Source organism: Octodon degus, unplaced genomic scaffold (assembly GCF_000260255.1).
Source record: "Octodon degus isolate 3935 unplaced genomic scaffold, OctDeg1.0 scaffold00040, whole genome shotgun sequence".
In the NCBI taxonomy this organism is placed as follows: Eukaryota; Metazoa; Chordata; class Mammalia; order Rodentia; family Octodontidae; genus Octodon; species Octodon degus.
Genome location: NW_004524616.1, coordinates 1,666,235 through 1,685,958, shown reverse-complemented (window position 1 = coordinate 1,685,958; position 19,724 = coordinate 1,666,235). Strand labels below are relative to the sequence as shown.

Genomic DNA, 19,724 nt, shown 5'->3' with positions numbered 1-19,724 from the left:
TTATTCTGAGGCCAACCTTCTACATTACAGAGGTAGGGAGTTTATAAAAAAGTTTTATCAACACAAGGCCAGTTACCAATAAATGCACAACAAAAATCATGCACAGACATTTATACTCAGAACACTGAAAACTGTCTGAACAATCCATTTAGAAACAATCCCTGAAGATTAAAGTGTCACTAATTCTCAAAAGGCTTATCTAGTTCAAAAAACTAAGTATTTTTACAAAATTTTGCATCTTATATTTTATAAAGTTTGAGTAAACAATGAAAAATATTATGTACAGTTTTGATTATCGCAAAAACTGTATCACTGGTCCCAAAAGGTGCTGTAAGGCTTCCTGAAGCCCACTTCAGCCAAACTTTCCTACAGCTGTCTGTGACTAAGTACCTGGGCAAGGACAGTAAGTTGTTGACATTTTATAAAACACAATCTTGCCTAAATGCTTTACAGTTTTTATAGCTAAACGACTTTACTCAAACCAGAATAGAAGTTTATTTTTTAAAATTAAAAGCTCTTAAATGGCTTTTACACTATCAAAATATTAAGATTATTAAAACTACAGGACAAATTCCCAATTTACAACTTACTTAGTTTCTTCATGTCTTCTAATCCTTTTTTATGAGGGGGCTCCTGAATAATTTTGTCAACATCTGCCCTTCCAATCAAATCATCGGGTCGGTCCCACATAGAAAGACGAGTGGTGGGATTATAAAAGAAGACTCGCTCATCACCGGTCCAAACGACACACCTAGGAATTGATTCAAAAATACCATTTTCTAATGGTACAGAATTTATTTTATACATAGGTCTTTTAATGTCAATCCCCAAAAGGAGGTAGGCACAGGGTGGGAAGAAAGGACATGCTCCTCTTTGTAGGAGGGATTTACAGAGAACCAAACATGACTTTTACAACAGAAAACTGCTGACTAGATAAAGTAAAAAGTCACGTACTATGCTGGGGGGAAAGACACAGCAATCTGTAATCAGAACCTGCGGTGTTGAAGAAGTTGGTTGGGAAACCCTCAATTGGAGAGCACTATCTTTTAAACTCAAAAAGAATGATGTTAGTGGCAATAACACTAAGAATTTGTAAGGTTTAGGGCCGGGGATATAGCTCAGTGGCATAAGCACCTGCCAAGCAAGCGCAAGGTCCTGAGTTTGATCCCCAGTACTGCAAAAAAAAAAAAAAAGAAATTGTACGGTTTAAATAAACCACAGCACACCAGCTATTTCACAGCAGTCCTTAATTAATACCTCTTATTACTGAATAATAAACAAAATTTACATATCAAATGCAATCTTCTAAGAAGACCTTAAGATCTAATTAGATCTGATAAATAACAAAGTAATCAACTATAACAGGGCATCACAGCCTACCACAGCACACTGGTTTTTAACTAGTAGGCTTCAGTATAGTACATAGAGTATCAAAAATTTCTTTTAAAAAATCAAAATTTTGAAAAGCATAATAAAGGGAATAAACTTCCTACTTTTCCCCACTAAAAAGGTTTATCCTGATGCTGGGTCCCTAGCTGCAGCTGGCAACTAAAAGTCCTAATAGAAACCAGTCCTTATGGCCAAAGAATAAAAGTCACATATGTCAAGACCAAAGTGACTTAGATGCGCAAATGACTCAAGGCTCTGTTTAAATAATCAAAGATTAAAGCATAAATAATAGAGTTCCTGCTGGGCATGGTGGCACACACCTGTAATCCCAGTGCAGAGGCTGAGATAGGAAACGCTGCCAGAATTTGAGGTTAGCCTGGACTATATTGAGGGTTCAAGATTTCACTATGTAGCAAGATCATGTCTTAAATACTAAAAACATATAATATAAGGGCCAGCCAAATAGCTCAGTAGATTAAAGAGCCTGCAAGCAGGCGCAGGGGCCAGGGGTTCAATCCCCTGGCCTGCTGCGCCAGTGCCCACCGCCGACCCAGGCCCCAGCCCTGGCCCCAGGGCGCCCTGAGAAGGCAATTGAGCCTGGGCGTGGTGGTGGGCGCCTGTAACCCCAGCTCTTGCGCCTGTAACCCCAGCTCTTGGGAGGCTGGAAACAGGTGGAGCACTATGAATCCAACCTAGCAGTGAGACCTTGCATGCCCTGTAACCCTTCCCTAAAAAATACCATAAAAAGAACCATGTAATATATATATACAGACCACACAAGCTCCTGAGATAAAAGACCTTTGAAAGGCATGAAAATAATTTTCAGCAGAAAAATAAAACTTCTAAAAAAAGTAAAAGCAATTTTAGAAATCAAAAGTAAATGAAACTTTACTAAATTGGCTCAGAAGAAAATAAAGGTAACCAAAGAGAATCAGTTAACATGTCTAAAGAATTAAGGGCTAAAAAAAGGAACACAGCTCCAAGGAACAATGGGATTATAACAAAAGGCCTAACATAAGTATACATAACTACAGTCTGAGAAAGGGGAAAAAATCAGGAGGCATAATTTTTTTTTTTTCTGAAGTCATAATGAGCACAGATAACGTCCAATGTGGTAAAATACACAGATACACACAACACACATTTTAAAGAAGTGCAGCAAATCTTGTATAGGGTAAACTTAAGGAAAATCAGACCTAAACATAAGATAAATTTAACAGGTATAAATCAAAATAAAAGGAGAGAAAAAAATCCAGATAGCGGAAAAATGTCATCATACATATTAGGAGTCACCACTGACTTCTTACCAAGAGTCACAAGGGCCAAAATACAGAGAATCTCTTCAAAGTTCTAGAAAAAAAAGAAGTATCAAGCAGAACTTAACATCTAGAAAAAACATCCTGAAACAAAGGCCAAAATAGGGAAAAGATGATCTCAGGTAAAGGGAAACTAAAAGCTAAGAGACCCATGTCATCTCCAGAAGACCTGTTCGACAAGGTTTTTTATGTTGAAAGAAAATGTACAAAGGAAAACCTGAATCTTTATACATAAAGAGGAAGGGGAAGGGGCTTATTAACTCAGTGGGTAGCACCTGCCTCACAAGCATGAGGTTCTGAATTCAATTCCTGATATATACTTTTTTTTTAAAAAAAAGAGGAAAACAGAAATTGTAAATATAAAGATAGTTTTCCTCTTATTTTGTAAAATAAGATGAAACATCATAACATTGACTGGTGTTATGTATGTAGCAGTCATACATGTAACTAACAAAATCAATAAGCATAGGTTTATAAAGTACCTAGCGGAAAGCAAGATTTTCACATTTTACTTAACTGGGACAATATTAACTGTAAAGAGACTGTGGAGGCTAGGTATGTATACTATAAACTCTTAAAAAAAAAAAAAGCAAACATACCACAAAATGTACATTAAATAAAATGCTGAAAAATTAAACTGAACATAAAGAAAATGTTGAGCAGAAGAGTATTCCTAAATCAAACCATATAAAAAATTAAATGCTGTCTCAAAACTTCAGTTAACAGTCAAGCAACAAAGTATATAAAACCTAAGATACTCTCATAAAGTGTCTATAAAAAAGTTTAAATATGTCATCTTTTAAGAAAAGGTAAGAGTAATAAAGCTCGTAACAAACAAAAGTTTAACAACAGATAAATCTCATAAGAAAAACTATAATGAAAAATAAGTTTACTTCATAATGAGAAAACTCCTTTATCATTAATAATGATAAAAGGGACAATTATTCATCAGGAAAACATACAGTTATAAAATGTGCATAAGCCTATTAACAGAACCTCAAAATAGAACAAGAGTGGAACCAAATTTAGGATAAATGCTAAGTGATAGAGGAAACATGGGAAGGAAAAAAAAAGCAATACAAGCTGTTAAAGCACAACAGAAATACACAAAGCACATCTATAAAACTTCAGAATAACACTTTCTAAGCAACGACATTCTGGGTAGAAGTGAAAAAGACAGCCACTTTCAGTCCTGAACTTGATGGATGAAGGATCCATGAGAAAATAGCTCAAAGCAAAGACGACAGAGAGAAATCATGAGGAAAAAACAATTAAGAGGTTAAGAGGAAGACTAGATCTAAGAGATATGACATAAAAATTATCCCAGAGGGGGTCTGCCCCTTAGTTCAGTCCTTTAAGTGGCTACTTCAACAAAGTAGTCAGGCTCAGGTTGCTGTGGTTCGATCCCCACAACTCAAGCCAGCCAAACCTGCCCTGAAGGCATTCGGAGCAAAAAAATTATCCCAGAAAAGGAAAAAGATAGAAAAAAAGCAGCAATTATGCAAACTCTTATAAGAAAATTTTGCCAATCGGAAGACAGATCCACATCTGAGAACTGATGAAGCTCCAAAATGAGGGAGCTTGGAGCTGGTTACTGGCTTTTTTGTACATGCTGAAACATATAACAACTCAGGAACAGTCTTTTGACTACAGATGGCTTTCATATCTTTGACTTTAAAACCAGATAGATATTTTCAGTAATTTTTAAAACAAGCTTGTTTATAAAGTCAGTGGAATAACCACATAGGAAACTATAACAAGTAAAAACATGATAATTTGGCCACATATTTCTAGAATGATATGCCCTACACATAAAAATAACCAGAAACCAAAAAGTTTGAACTGTTCTCAGCAATTACATTACTATCCAGAGTGGTGGTACCCATAGTCTGTGGCTTGTGTATCAAAAGCACAAATGAGGAATTTTATTGCAACATTTGAGAAACTGTGTTTTCAGAAAAAAAGAAAGATACTTAAGATTATGAAACTCACAGTGTATCTTTGCATGTCTATCTCCCATCTCTGTCTACCAACGAGGTCTAAAAGTAATGACTAATTCAGCAGCAGCACTATCTCTACATGTATTTTATACTAAAACCTACAAATGTCACTTTTCACAGAAAGAAACTGGGGCTCCCTGGAGAAAAATGGCTGATGGCCTGAGAGAAGAAAGACACAAGGTAAACCTAGATTATCTTGTCACAATAGAAAGATATAAAAGAATTATAACCAAAAGTCTCAGGAGTTAGCCTTAAGAGAGTCAAACATTAGACAGCCAGGGACCAACATATGATTTACGGACACAAGCACACAAAAAATACTGAAATCTATCAATACTACTCAAATGAAGTCGTTATTCTGGAAACTGGTAAATCTTTCCTTTTCTGTTCAATCTGTACTTCTAAGTAACCAATGTTAACTAGTATCTAAGTATTTCAGTTAATAAATTAAAAGAGTAACAAACACACCGTCACTTTAAAAACAGTTAATGATTTTATTTGGCTAGGGTGTTTCTACCTCACTCTACTAACATTGGTTTCCTTCAATCTCAGACTACTGACATTTGGGGCCAACAATTAATTCTTATAGGGAGATGTCCTGTGGATGACAGGAGCCTTAGGAGCATCCCTGGCCTCCATGTACTAAATGCTCTAAACACTACAAAAATGGCTCTGAACACTGCCAGTGTCCACTAGGGAGCAAAATTATTCCTGGTTTAAAAGCACTGATGCAATAAACATCATCAATGGCTATTAACATCAGAAAAAGACAAAACTAGAAGAATTTTGGGGGAGTCAGCACTGTCTACAAGATCAAGCATCACTATGATCAAACTGTTTGATCTGTTTGCTACTTTATAGAAAATTCAGGAATGGGAGACTCTATAACTATCACAGAACAGAACATAAAAATCCAGACTTTGGAATACTACAGAAAAAAATTTTCTCTTTCATAATAAAGACAGAAAGCCAGGGACATATACAGCTCAGTGGCATAAGGACCTGCCTGGCAAGTGCAAGGTCCTGAGTTTAATTCCTGGTACCAAAAAGAAAATAATAATAATAAAGACAGAAAATAAGCAAAAAAAATAGCTTGAAAGGGAACTTATAGGTCACAAGTCTTCAAAAACAAGCCAACTCACTGTAATGTGTGTACTGTAGACAGATTAAATAAGCAGGAGCAGGAACTGAACTCACTGATGTGGGGACAGGGAAAAGGCATGTAGGCTGTGATGTGCACATGTGTGTTCATCAGGAATTTAAGTCACCTTATATAATAAGTAGTAAGATCTTACAGTGGTTTAAATATAAATTTATGAACAAGAAACATTAACGAAGATACCAGGAATGAAGGAAAAGCCCTGAATTTTAGGTGTGAATATCTCGAATATAGCAAATAACCAAAAACTTCAGTAAATAAAAACATCTGACACATGCATTTTAAGTGTTTTTTTCTTCCTACACGAAAAAAAAAAAAATTTAAAAAAATCAACTGTGATTTAAAAAAACTTTTAAAATAGATTAATTAAGCTTGGACATACCATGGAGTACCAGGAATAGGAGTTGTAGCTACAGGCTTTGCCTTCTGGGCAGCCTTCTCTTCTTCAGTCATCTCTTCTTCTTTGGGCTCCTAAGAGAAACATATTAGCCACATAAACAAATACAAAGGTCAGCTAACACTACAAAGACCTCAATGTGAAATCAGCACAAGATCTGTTGCTAGAATAGGGAGAAGAGACCCTAAGTAAAATTTCTAAGAAAATTCGACCTGCACATACCACAGAAAGCTGAACTCCACAACAGCAGAGCCCAGCAGCAACAGTTTTACAAACTCACTGACCATGTGCTTAGGAGCAGAAGTGGGGAACTGTAGGACAGAGACTTAAGAGACTTCCTTTAAAGTTATTTCCGCCAACTTTCCTAGCACTGAATGTGACTTCAATTTGGCCCTTCAATGAATAAAGAAGTTTCCAAACTACTGTTTTTAGTGTTACAAAGAGATCACTCCATTCCACCGTGTGCAGGAGAAAGAATATACTCAACTCCCCAAACATGACATCACACTTCCCACTTTAACATACATCAGTCTGTAAGTCAGAGGGCTAAGTCAAACTCTGGTCATAAATCTTTTCTCTGCCGAGGCCTCAGATCAATGTAAATAGTAATTTAATGAAAATTTCAAAGAAAAAAATTAGAATCTTCAAAGAACCCTAAAATTTCAGAGATTAAATTTATAATAATCACTTTTAAATACATCAAATACACACTAAGTTACAAGTGAACACCACCAACCAATTAAGGCTGGTGCCCGGGGGGCAAGTCATAGGCCTTTACCTCCTTTATCTCCTTCATAGGCTCTTCCTTCGGATCCTCTTCCTCCGTCTCCATTGGCAGAGGTTCCTCAGAGGGCTCTTTAATTGGCTCTTTTATCTTCTCCTCTAATTTTTCTGTTAAGAAATTAAGATACTATCAAAGGTTTTGATGTAATTTTTAAAAAGACTGTCAGAAAAGCAGTTGATAAATTCTATTTCTAGTTGAAACCCACTAAAGATAAAATGTCCTTCTCTGTTGTATCACAGATTGGAATTTGATGTACCTACTTAGACTGCAAAGGAACATAAATACTTCAAATCGTGTATCACTTGAAACAATCACACATTTTCCTGAAAGAAGATACTAAGATATTTAGAAACAGAAATAGAAGAAATATAGAAACAGAAATATAGAAAATTATGAGTTTTATACATGTAAAACTTAAGACTCCCAGGCCTAAATCTCTGATCTTCCTGCCTCAGCCTCCCAAGTAACAGCTTTATCTAAGTACATACCACAATACCTGGCCTAAATTTTTCTTCATGACACATATAACACACACATTCCTTCTTCTTCAGTATTGTCAGTCTCAATAAGGACAACATAATTATACATTTCCTGACAATACAAAATTGTGTGTATATGTAACAGTTAACGTCTCCAGATACAAAAAGTGATAAATATGTATGCAGAACTGGGTTTTTATACAAAAACATGTATCAATTCAGTAGAAATAATTTCCCAATTAATGTAATTAGAAAACCCCTCAGACACATAACTTAACTCAGAATATTTAAAAGTTTACTATCCTACTTATAATTCACACTGTGTCCCAAGTTATTAAAACAACTATACCTTTTTCCTTTAGTTCTTGGGGTTTTTCCCAGGTTGATTCTAAGGTTCTATTATTATAATAATATGTCTTCCCGTCTGCTGTCTTATATTCAGTCCATTCAGAGACGGCTGTTGCTCCAGCTAAGGAAGCCGGTGAAGCTGCAATAGCAACCTGGGGATGTATCATGGGTACAATAGGAGGAGCCATTCCTGGCAACACACCTAAAAAAACAGTAATAAATTAAATCCAAACATTGAATTGCAATATAAAATAAAACTCTACAGTATTAGCTAAATCTATTAAACATTAACAATGAATGAACCCACTGAAACCAAAGTCATATAAAAAGTGATTTCAATATTACTTAATTTTATTTCCCTAGTTTAGTTCTAATGTCTAAATTTAATCAGATACAGAAGTTCAACCCAAGAAATACATTAAAAACAGTGAGAACCTTGGGTCTCCTCTATGATGAAGTCTGGACATAAATTACAAATATCATGGTACATTCTCTATTTAAAAATATAAAAATATTTTTATAAAGATACATTCTCAAATTCTAATGAGGCAATCAACATATTTTTACTGAGGAAAAATTACTACCTAGTTCTACAGTACTTTAAATTCTCAGCTTGAAAATAGATGAGCATGTGTCAAATTTAAATGATTAAGTCAGTTGTCCCTGTAATTGTTCTTTTCCTAAAAGAAAACAATGTGTCTTCTATTCCTTTTAGACAAGCCAAGATTTGTTGTACATGATAGTTAAATAGGCTGATATAAATTATATAAAATAAAATACTATTAAAATGAGTATAATACATGACTTAAAACTGGAAGAACAATCCTTGACTCGAAGTTCCAGTAGTTATCTTATTTCAGTAACTTTATAATATGTAAATGCACACTATACACACAAATACTCACACACATGTACTCACTAGCATGCAAGCATAATCACATCACTTTACACATGGAAATGATTTTTTTATATTTAACTTAAAAACACACATCAAAATAAAATTAAACGTTATGAATATGAGAATGAAGTTGTTTACACTTATTACATTAAATTAAGATATAAAGTGATCTGACCTTAATTGTTTTTGTGAACCAAAGAAGCTAGTACTATAGGCAATTGGGAAAATTAAGTGTTGGCCAAATATGACAACTGTATTTATACTGCTCATTAAAAAGGAAAATATAAAAAAATCCACTCACTTGGGCAAAAAAATAAATAAATAAAAGGATAAACAACAACATTCACTACCATGCCAACTTACAGACAAAACAAACTAAGATGGATTTAAAATTACCGGTCTTGGTGGTAGCGACTGTCTTTACATACGGGCAGCTGACTATTTGCATCATTGCTACACCTGTAAAATGGATAAGCAAGCACAGGTTGGAAAGCTGCCACTGTATGTCAGCTACCACTGGGGTTCAGGGAAATAAGTTACCACTACAATTTAGAGTGCTGTTTCCAAAAAAGACCAAGAAGGGAATAGAATTTGTTTGACATTTTGTGGGAAGTGGTGTCAAACCCATGATACTAACTCTAAATTATAACATCAATTACATACCAGCCCTGAAAATATCTGAAGGAGTCTCAGTTTAAAATCAACAAAAGAAAGGCCCTTCATTACACATATATAACAAATTCTCATATGGACTTTTCCCACAGGACATCAAACCCTGCTGCTGCTGCTGCTGTTGCTGCTGCTGCTGCTGCTGCTGAGACGCCAGTGAAAGGCAGACGGAACAGCTCTATGCTGCTAAGTGAAAACTATATATGCAGGACCTGAGGCACACAGCACAACTGTGCAGAAGTAGGTAAGATAGACAGAGGGGTGAGAGAGACAAAAAATAAAGTATGAAATGGATCCAAGTTTTCCACTGTGAATACAGCAGAAAAGTATAAACAAAAGAAAGCAAAGGTGAAGACTAGTGTTCAACTAATGACAAAACACCCCATTTAGAGCCTGCTTTATGAAACACTACAGAGGCAGGCTGAAACATCCAGGCCCTTTAATATCGTGAATGACTTTACATGTGGATGGTTGCAGAATCCTCTACCAGCTAGGCTGCGGAAGTAGCCAGTAGTGAAGAATGGAAATAATATACAGTTCTAAAAAGAATGAAGACTTGTCACAATGCATTGCAGTGGTTATCAGGGAAAGAAAGGAAAAGATAGAAACAGACTGAGGACATTAAAACTAAATATGAATTTCACTTTTTTTTTTTTAAGAAAAAAGGGTAATAGCTGAGGAGAATATAAGGGAAATAATTTTTATTTTTCATCTGGGAAAACTAAATTAATTAGGTACTCATAAAAATTAAAAATAACAATCAACTACTATCCCCATATAAAGGACAGGAGAGGAAATCTCTCCTAATTCAGAGACTAAAATTAAAGTTAAGACCCCTAGGCATGTGGATAATTTAACTATGCTCTCACACACACACACACAAATATTACCACTTTAAAAGTGCCTTTAATTTCTTACTTATGTAAAGAAAATAAGAGCTAACCTTTCTATTAACTCAAACTAAAAAACCCCCATTAAATCATAAAAATATGGTGAATAAAGATATATATTGAAAGAAATCAATAGAAAAACTCATTTGGATAACAACATTACAGCATGTATTTAGTTTAAATTAGTATAAATACTGCCATCTGCAGGACTCCTAAACTTATAAAACCAGCAACAGAAATTCAGTCCTTGGGATACATGAACTTTATTCAGAAAAGCTATTCTCTAAAACCATCATCTAAAAATTTTTTTTAGCTAGAAGAAAATCAAATATATTCATATTTAGACTTAACTACAACTGTTAAAAATCAATTGGGCCAACATACAACTCTTATTTAATTACCAACATATAGACCATGTTTCTTTTCATGCTAAAAAGATGAACTTAAGGCAGTCTCTTATGACATTCTATGCACACTAAGAATATTCACAAATACCCATATATTTAAATTGCTAACCACGTTTGTTTAAAGGGAGTATTTGTCCAACTTTCCTACAATCATCCTCAAATTACGTTCCATTAGGAAATTAGAAAATTCCAGGCCGGGGAGACGGCACATTGGAATACGCGCTTCCCTCGCAAGCGCAAGAGCCTGAGTTCAATCCCCGGTTCCGGGAAAAAAAAAAAAAGAAATTAGAAAATTCCACTTAGCATTTTGCATAATTCACACATCCAAGAAAGTTTTAGAAGTCCTTTAATCCTAATATAATTTGTCACCCCAAAACTCTACAATTTATTTCTGTATTTCATCTAATTTTTCCACACCCCACCATCTTGTTTGATAATCCTTTATTCATCATCATAAGAACCAGTGTCATTCAAAAAGAATTTAAAGCTCCAACATAAATTACACACAAATCCTTCCTGCCATCTTAATGCTGAGTAGAAATGAAGAGGGAAAAACAAAGACAAATCTCATTGTGCACAAAACCAAAGATTCAGAGAAAAGTATTTTTTTTTACTAAAACATCAAGTAGGATTGAATTATAAGGAAAAATTAGAAAAGTATTAACATCAGAAATGACTTAATATAAAATATATTAATGCAATTTTACAAGACACCTGCTCCTTCTTCAAAGTATCCTCTTATCTTGGGAAAAATCTTCAAACTATCCAATTTAAGCTCTCTTCCATTAGACCTACAAAATGTCATTAGCAGCAGCAAACATTTTTTTTTTTTTCTTTCAGAATTTCACATGTTTCACCTCAACTTGGTGAACCAAGTGGTAGCCACAATCTGTCCTAAATTTAGTGACAGGGCTAGGATCCAGAAAGAACTTATAGCATCAAAATGTACCTACAGCTAGAGGACTTTTATTGTGGCGAAGCTCCCCATGTTACAAAATGAATTCTGTACCTTTCATGCTATGCTCCTAGTAAGAGCCTGTAATGTCTGAGCAAAGCAAAAGTCCTCTTAGATGACTCCCTTCACCACACAACAGCTTCACCATGCTACCACTCACTCCTCCCTCCACAGTCCACTCGCAGCTCCTCAAACCACTCAACTGGGGACTTGATACAATCCTTAATTCCGAAGTGGACAGAAGAGTTCAAGAAAAAATTAAGACAAATGTCAAGCTCCTCTCCATTTATTATCATTTTTCCTACAAAAGAATTTCATCTAGAAGGTATCATCCAGTTACTTCTCTTGAATGTAACAAAAAAAGGATAATTTCTAGTATTAGAGAAATCATTTTTTGTTATTATTTTTAAAGGATAAACTTTTATATAATGGGAAATTTACTTATCTGATGCATAAACCATGTACAAAAGGTTTTATATTAAATGCACTGCTTTAACACAACCTATTTTTACACAAAAATTTGTATAATAAAGTGGCTATACTAGGAGGAATATGAAGTTGAGAGACAGAGGCCTATATTCTATCCATCCTTCCTATCAACTAGCCCAACAAACTTGACCTATTTAAGGTTATCAATATTTTCAAGGACAACACAAGAACAATGAATCAGGGGTCAAAGATTAAATAAATGTATTTGACAACAGCAAATGTACTCAAATTAGAAAGCTCAACACAATCACTATTTAATCCCTATGGGAAGTACTCTTAAGATCCAACCTTTTAATTCTTCCTCTAGTTTTAATCATTTCTTATAATGCAATAAACATAAACCTTTAAATGATGCAGGTCACATCATCAAATGTTACAAGGGAAAATTCCAAATTTGTTCATAGTTCAGTGAATCACACTTTCTTTCCAGTACAACATAATTATTGAGCTTGGTAAGTGAATCTGAAGGGCACAGTGTCAAATCCATCACTTATTTATTAGCTATGTGACCTTGGGCAAATAATTTAACCTGCCTGTGTACCTACCTCTTAAGATTGGTGTGAAAATTCAAGAAAGTAATGCATGTAAAGTGCCCAGAACAGTGTACTATCTATAAATCATGCAACTTGGGTTAGCTCTTATGACTTGTGATTTCTCTACTTCACAAAATCAATCTAAAAGTATTGCACTGAGAACATATTTACATGAAAAGATGATCATTTTTAATTCACTTGAGGCTACTATCCAAAATAAGTGTAGGTTTAAACGTGACTAGAGACATGTAAACAACAAAAAAGGACATTTACCAAAACTTAAAGAGAAAATATTGCAGTTAGCCATGAATCTTTCAAAAACATTTCAAACAGGTGAGATTCAAGGCAAGTTTCAAATGCAACAGACACATGAGAACAAACTAACTGACAATATGAAAACAGAGCTGGAAAGACTGTTACAATTTGTTGGTTTACCTGGAAGTGGAATTGGCATGCCAGGAAGGGGAACACGAAACGGAGGTACCATTACTGGTGGAAAAGCAGGAATTGCTGCTGCTGGCTGAGGTACTGAATGAGGAACGGCAGGAGGTAACGTCTGGGGGTGCGGCTGGGGAACAGTTTGCACAGGTGTGGCTGTAGGAGCAGGAGTTGAAACACTAACTGTAGGCGTGGCAACTGAAACAGCAGAACTTGGGGTCTGATCTTGTGTTGTGGGTGCTGGTAAAAATAAAACACAAACATGTATCACTCTTTCATAAGCAAGTTTTACTTCATTCATCACTCACTCATTCAGTAAGTATTTAAAGGGCCCATTCCATGCACTGTAAGTAATCTGTCAAAAAGTCTATCTTCAAGAAGCCTGAAAAGTCAGTTAAATGAAAGAGAAAAATAACTGAAATATACAGTAAAAAGAGATAAATATAGGTGCATAAATCAAGACCCAAAGACTACTTCTAACCATGACAAGGGTATGCAAAATTTTATAGTGGGATGATGAACCTTGCAAGATTTTCCTTGTTTTCAACAAGGAAAAGAGGCATGGAAGGTGAATATAAAGCAAGTGGCGGGAAAAGTATAAATAAAGGCAAAGAGTAGAGAGCAAAACAGAACTAAGTATAAGGAAAACTGAAGGAAATTAACTAATGAAACAACAAGCACACCAACAAAACCAGTGAGTCGGGGCTAGAATGGCAGGCCACAGGCACAAGGGAGAGAGTCTTCAGAAGGCTAGGAAGTGTGCACTTTACTGGGTAAAGAGCAAATGGTATGTTAAAAAAAAAAGACCTAGAAGAATTCACTGAGATTTACATCCACAGTAATTACCTCTGCACAGTATATGGCTTTCACTTTTTGCTAGATATACAGTAATATGCTGTTAGAAATTAAAATTTTTACGTGTTCATGTTTGTGTGTGACCTCATGAATGTATTGAGGAAAGCAGGCTAAATGGTTCCATATGGAAGAATAATGTTTATTTGATGAATGAACCTGGCAGATGCACAGGAAGAAAAGAACAAAGGTGAGAAAAGCAATTATAACATTAGAATTGTCCAAGCAAGGAAAAGAGAACCAAGAAAATACATAAATAATACACTTAAATGCATGGAGCCAAAAACTCCTTTAAGTTAAGTTTGACTTGGGCAGCAGTTTAGTGGGAGAGGGCTTGCTTCACATAGGCAAGACCTTGGGTTCAATCCTCAGGAAAAAATAAAGATAAAACTTTCGTCTACTGTGAGACTCAGAGAATGTAAAATTCAGTATAATATGGCTTCTAATACATTACTTCATCCCTAAAAACAGATGGGCCCAAAAAAAATCCATATTTCACTTTTTAGCTCTCATATTACAAAATATGTTTCTTATTTATTCCTAGCTCATTTAAGTTCAAAATAAAATTCATTGGATGATTCATTATACCAGGTAATTCATCTTTTTCTTGATGTAAAGTGTCAAACTCTACCTATTCTAATCTAACAATGAATTTATTAAAAGAAATAAAGTGTTTCCCTAATCTTTATGCTACTTTTAATTATAAGCAAAAGCACACTGTTTAACTCAAACCACCCAATAATCCAACTGACAACACAATCTGTCAGTATTTTTTCTAGCTTCTAAAAATGAAAAACTCACTTAGGTTGGGAAGATGTGAGCAATTTCATACTTGTTAATGAGGGACTCACCTTGGCTAAATAGACAGCAGGGCCAAACAAGTATCTTCAGGGGCCCAGGAATGAATTGTTGGTCTAGCATAGACCTAGCCTTAGGGTACAGTATCATATTAATATAATTTAATATAACAGTGTGAAAATACAAATTACATGCAACATTTGCCCAGTCCCATACACATACTACTAAGCATTTGTAATCTACTGTAACAGCTGAAAATATATTCTTCTCAACTTTCCTGAGTAGATTTCAGATCACTTTTCACAAATCTGCATAAAATCAAAGGAGTTTTGTGCAATTGGGATTAAAATACAGATATCCTTAATTTTTAGCTCTACATCCTCATAAATCTATACTGTAGTTCATAAAATCAAATTATTACAATAGTATTCAGCTAATTATTAAAACTTATGTTCCAAAGTATTACAGATAGGACAAGAAATGTTTATAAGGGAATTAAATGTCAAGTGTGAAACATCCCCAACAGGGACGGCAAAACATTCCTTCAACTCTTTCCTTCTGCACAAGCTATTCTAAACTTGGCTAGTGGCAATGACTCATGATAGCAAAGGGATAAGAGCAAATGAAAAAATAATGAAATAGGTTGGGCACAGTGGACCATGTCTATAATTCCAGCTATTCAGGAAGCTGAGGCAAGAAGATCCAAATTCAAGCCCAATGTAGGCAAATTAGTGAAACTGTCTAAAACTGAAAAATAAGCTGGAAATGCAACTTAGTTCAAATTCAAAGGCCCTGGATTCAACCTCCAGCATCACAAAAAATTTTAAAAACAAATTAAATGGCAAGCTACAAGAATGATATCAAAGCTTTAGTGGGTAAATTCCTAATTCCATTTGTTAAAATAACTAATAAAGCCTCAGACTCCAAAATACAGTAGCTCAACCTCAGATTTTAATTAAAAGACAAAGGACCATATAGATGAAAAAATATTAAAACTAGTATAACACTTTATGATACTAAATTATATAATAGTGAAATAAAAAGACACTGGGAATACTGAGACATCAAAATTGATGTTTTAAAGCCATAAAAAAAAAAAGGCTCTCAATCATCAATCATCAAAGGGAGGAGTAAAAAACTATCACACACAGTAAGTCACAATCACAGGATGTCTACAAGCTTACTGAGACTATGTACTGATGTGTAAATGGAATATATTTACAATGATTAAAATATCTGTATAAGCTCCCCACTGAAAACAAAATGAAGTATTATTTCTCCTTCCTAAGGAAGCAGGGAAGAAAATTTATGCAACGAAACATCCCCATATGGAATTACTGTACTTTTATCAATACGCTTTTCTCATTACCCCCACAGGTATTCCAAAACACTGGCAGTTTTCTGCCTTGCCATACAGGTTATGGAAACACAAAGCTACAAGTATTACAACTGTTATAACTCCATGTCCATCTTAGCCACAAAAGTAAACAAACTTAGGAAGCATCATTTACATTTTTGTTTGATTCACTTTTTCCAAGCTATCTAAAAATTAAGTAGGATCTTCAAAAAACTGTTTACACATGACTTGTATCTCACTTCTTCAGTTTATGTCAGTAAAATTCAAACTTGAATCATTATAATTAAATTTTTCTCAGCTACAGTATATGCTGCTTATGCACTAATAATTCCCAAGTCCCTGTAGCTATCTGGTGGGGGAGGACTCTCTTTAAATTCTTTTCCATTATCCAGAGAGTAAAATCATACAAACTATAACCCATAGGAAAAGCTATTTATTGTTAGTGCATTATCTTGACAAATCAATCAGGAAAATCATTATTTAAATATTTTTGGACTCAGCCTCAGCCTGTAGAGTTAAATAGGAACACCCCTGCAATTAAATAAATACATTCCCACAATCAGGTATTTATAGACTCACTTTTTAAAAACTTATGTTTGGGCACCTGTGGCAGTATATATACAAATTTTTGTCTGACTTCTTTTCCACCCATTTCATCTACCTATCTCCTAGGATCTACAACCTATAAAGAGGTTTCTGACAAGTTCCTAAGAAGTCTCCTGACATCGACAGTACCAAACAACCAGCACCAGAAAAAATCTTCCAGAGTTCTGGATTTATACAAGCCCCTGAGTGTTTGTCTCACTCAAATGCCTGATTCTTAAAGACTTTTAATAATCTTATTCTACTAACCAATATAACACTTCTCACCCCACAAACTATGTATTTGTTCATTTCCCAACCTGCCTTGATGGTGCTTCTATCTACAAGTCCTTGCCTTACTTGGGAACTTAGTTAAATCCTATCCTACAGCTTCCATAATACACTTCAATCTCATACAGTTCACTCATTTCTCACCTTCCCATGTTTCTCATTTTCACTGTGTAATTGTGCACACTACTCTCTTTCACATGTATTATTCCTACCTCAGGTAGAAAAACTCAGAAACTCTGAAAGGTCAAGACTTCACTTTCCTTTACAAACCCCACCTATCCATTAGTGTTGGCCAAGCTGATAGCTAACTCTCACCTCTGCAAATGGGCAGGGAATTTCCTCTTCTAACATAAATTTGTTGTCTCTAAGTTTTAATGTCAAAAATGTATTCTATAACACCAAGGATAATACCAAAAACACTAGGGTCATTTTAGAATGCAGTTCCTATTTGTTTATTTTTCTAGTCTCTAAATAAAAACACATGCCAGGATGGTACTCACTTGATACTGTCTGCACAACTGAAGTAGCAGTTGTTGTGGTAGAAGTGGTAGAGGACGGGGTGGATGATGATGTTGAAGTAGACACTGCAGGTGCTGGGCTACTGGTCGTAGGGGTGGAAGCTCCTACTGCTTGTGCTTGCACTTGTGCCTGGGCCTGGGCCTGGGCCTGAGCCTGGGCCTGGGCCTGGGCCTGGGCCTGAGCCTGGGCCTGGGCCTGGGCCTGAGCCTGGGCCTGGGCCTGGGCCTGAGCCTGGGCCTGAGCTTGGGCCTGGGCCTGGGCCTGGGCCTGAGCCTGAGCCTGAGCCTGAGCCTGAGCCTGGGCCTGAGCCTGAGCCTGGGCCTGAGCCTGGGCCTGGGCCTGAGCCTGAGCCTGGGCCTGGGCCTGGGCCTGTGCCTGAGCCTGGGCCTGGGCCTGAGCCTGGGCCTGGGCCTGGGCCTGGGCCTGGGCCTGAGCTTGGGCCTGAACCTGTGCTTGGGCTGCAAGCATAGGTGTCAGTTCTGACTGCTGAATAACCTTAACTCCATCTGGTTTGGTCCATGCAGATTCACGTGTCCGAGCATTGTAATAATAAACCTGCAGAGGAAGCAGAGTGGTATTGTAGAAGCCATCAACCACCATTAAAAACAACACAACCATGTATTTTGTCTTTACAAAGGTATTTAAAAATAACTTCAGAAAAGAGAAAGTATCATACTCTCAAATTCATATATTACAGACTATAGGTAATTACACCCCCAATTTTTTAGGGTAAAAACACTGCATTTTTAATATACAAAAAAAGAAAAAAACAAATGTTTTATCCCGTACAGAAAATTAACTTAGTAGGTATGGCACTGCTATGCTTATAAAGTCCTGCTTACAAAGCTGCACCACCATTCCCTCACTACTAAGTATGACACATCATGCCTAAACCATTTATGCAAAAAGTGCAGTTCACAGTAAGCTTCTGCTTTCCTTCAAGGAGTGCAGTCTTGGTATGTGGTAAACATAGTACTTACACAACCCCTCAACAGAAGACACCTATGCTCAGGTGAGCTTCCTTAAAGGAAACATTTTACATGTATTCTCCTCATTCCATACTGAGGAAATTAAGACCATCCTACGTGATTCCTCTCGGACAGGAAGAGTCTTGAGAATTGATGACACATTCTAAAACTTAAGCTTCAGAGTCACACGTAAATAAATGTATACTACTACTACCAGCAGCCTTATAACTGCACAGAAATCTAATCCAGTCAGCTTTTCCTGAAGTCTCACTCCATCCACTGGTTAACCCAGGCTCATTCTTTTTTTTTTTTTTTTTAAATATGGAACGCTTCACAAATTTGCGTGTCATCCTTGCGCAGGGGCCATGCTAATCTTCTCTGAATCATTCCAATTTTAGTATATGTGCTGCCAAAGCAAGCACCAGGTTCATTCTTAACTGACAAGGGCACTGCTGTTAACCTCAATCTGCCACAACTCTCAGGAAAATGACCAGTTTTATGTTTTACAACTCACCTTCCCATCTGGAGTTTTATTTTCAACCCATATCTCCTCAGTAGGAGGCAGTGCTGGCGTACCAGGAGCAGTCACAGGAGGCATTCCTGGCGGAAACATCATCCCTGGAGGTGGAGGCATGGTTCCCATGGGTGGAGGCATGAAAGGTGGTCTCTGTTAACACACAAGAAGAGCAACAATCACTTGAAATTACTTTCTTTCTTCAAGTTATTACTGAATTCCACCCAAAAGTAAAGTACTAGAAGAGAAAATACGTCTACAGTCTATTCAAATACATTCATCTGTTGTATAAGCAAAGTTTCTCTCTTAAAAAAAAAATGATTACTCAATATACTAATAAAAAAGGAAAAAAACATATCAAAACCTAAAACTGGTCAACTCTGGGTAAATTTTGTTTTTCTCTATAAACTATCTGAATTTATTTTTGTACACTGGATTCAACAGCCACCAAGACCGGATGTAGTGGTGCACATCCTAATCCCAGTGCTGGGCAGGCTGAAACAGGAGGATCACTATGAGTCCAAGCTGCACAGCAAGACTCTAATCAAAAAATAAAGAAAAATTTAAAAACCCAACATATTCAAGCAAAACAAATACAATCTCAAAAGCTGACATTTGAGAGCTAATATGTTCATGACCTTAAATCACACAATCAACAAGTCTAGACACACTAGAAAGAAGAGATAAGCCGG

General features: G+C 35.9%; 1 protein-coding gene and 1 non-coding gene across 4 annotated transcripts in view; both read right to left on the bottom strand.

Annotated features, from left to right (window-relative positions):
- Nucleotides 1-19,724, bottom strand: part of Tcerg1 (transcription elongation regulator 1) — a 62,439-nt gene that overhangs the window by 35,207 nt on the left and 7,508 nt on the right. The window contains exons 3-11 of one of the 3 annotated variants that reach the window (XM_004631244.3): nt 19,033-19,185; nt 17,998-18,105; nt 17,532-17,877; nt 13,149-13,391; nt 9,167-9,229; nt 7,874-8,074; nt 7,040-7,152; nt 6,247-6,335; nt 591-751 (exon numbers count right to left, since the gene is read on the bottom strand). In XM_004631244.3, coding sequence (XP_004631301.1) covers nt 591-751; nt 6,247-6,335; nt 7,040-7,152; nt 7,874-8,074; nt 9,167-9,229; nt 13,149-13,391; nt 17,532-17,877; nt 17,998-18,105; nt 19,033-19,185 — 1,477 coding nt within the window. Of the gene's footprint in view, nt 1-590; nt 752-6,246; nt 6,336-7,039; nt 7,153-7,873; nt 8,075-9,166; nt 9,230-13,148; nt 13,392-17,531; nt 17,884-17,997; nt 18,106-19,032; nt 19,186-19,724 lie in introns of all 3 variants that reach the window. The other 2 variants (XM_012514753.2, XM_004631248.3) reach the window with 2 other exon arrangements.
- LOC111816801 lies at nt 18,834-18,940 on the bottom strand. Its single transcript, XR_002821134.1, has one exon. It is a non-coding gene; the product is annotated as a U6 spliceosomal RNA (small nuclear RNA).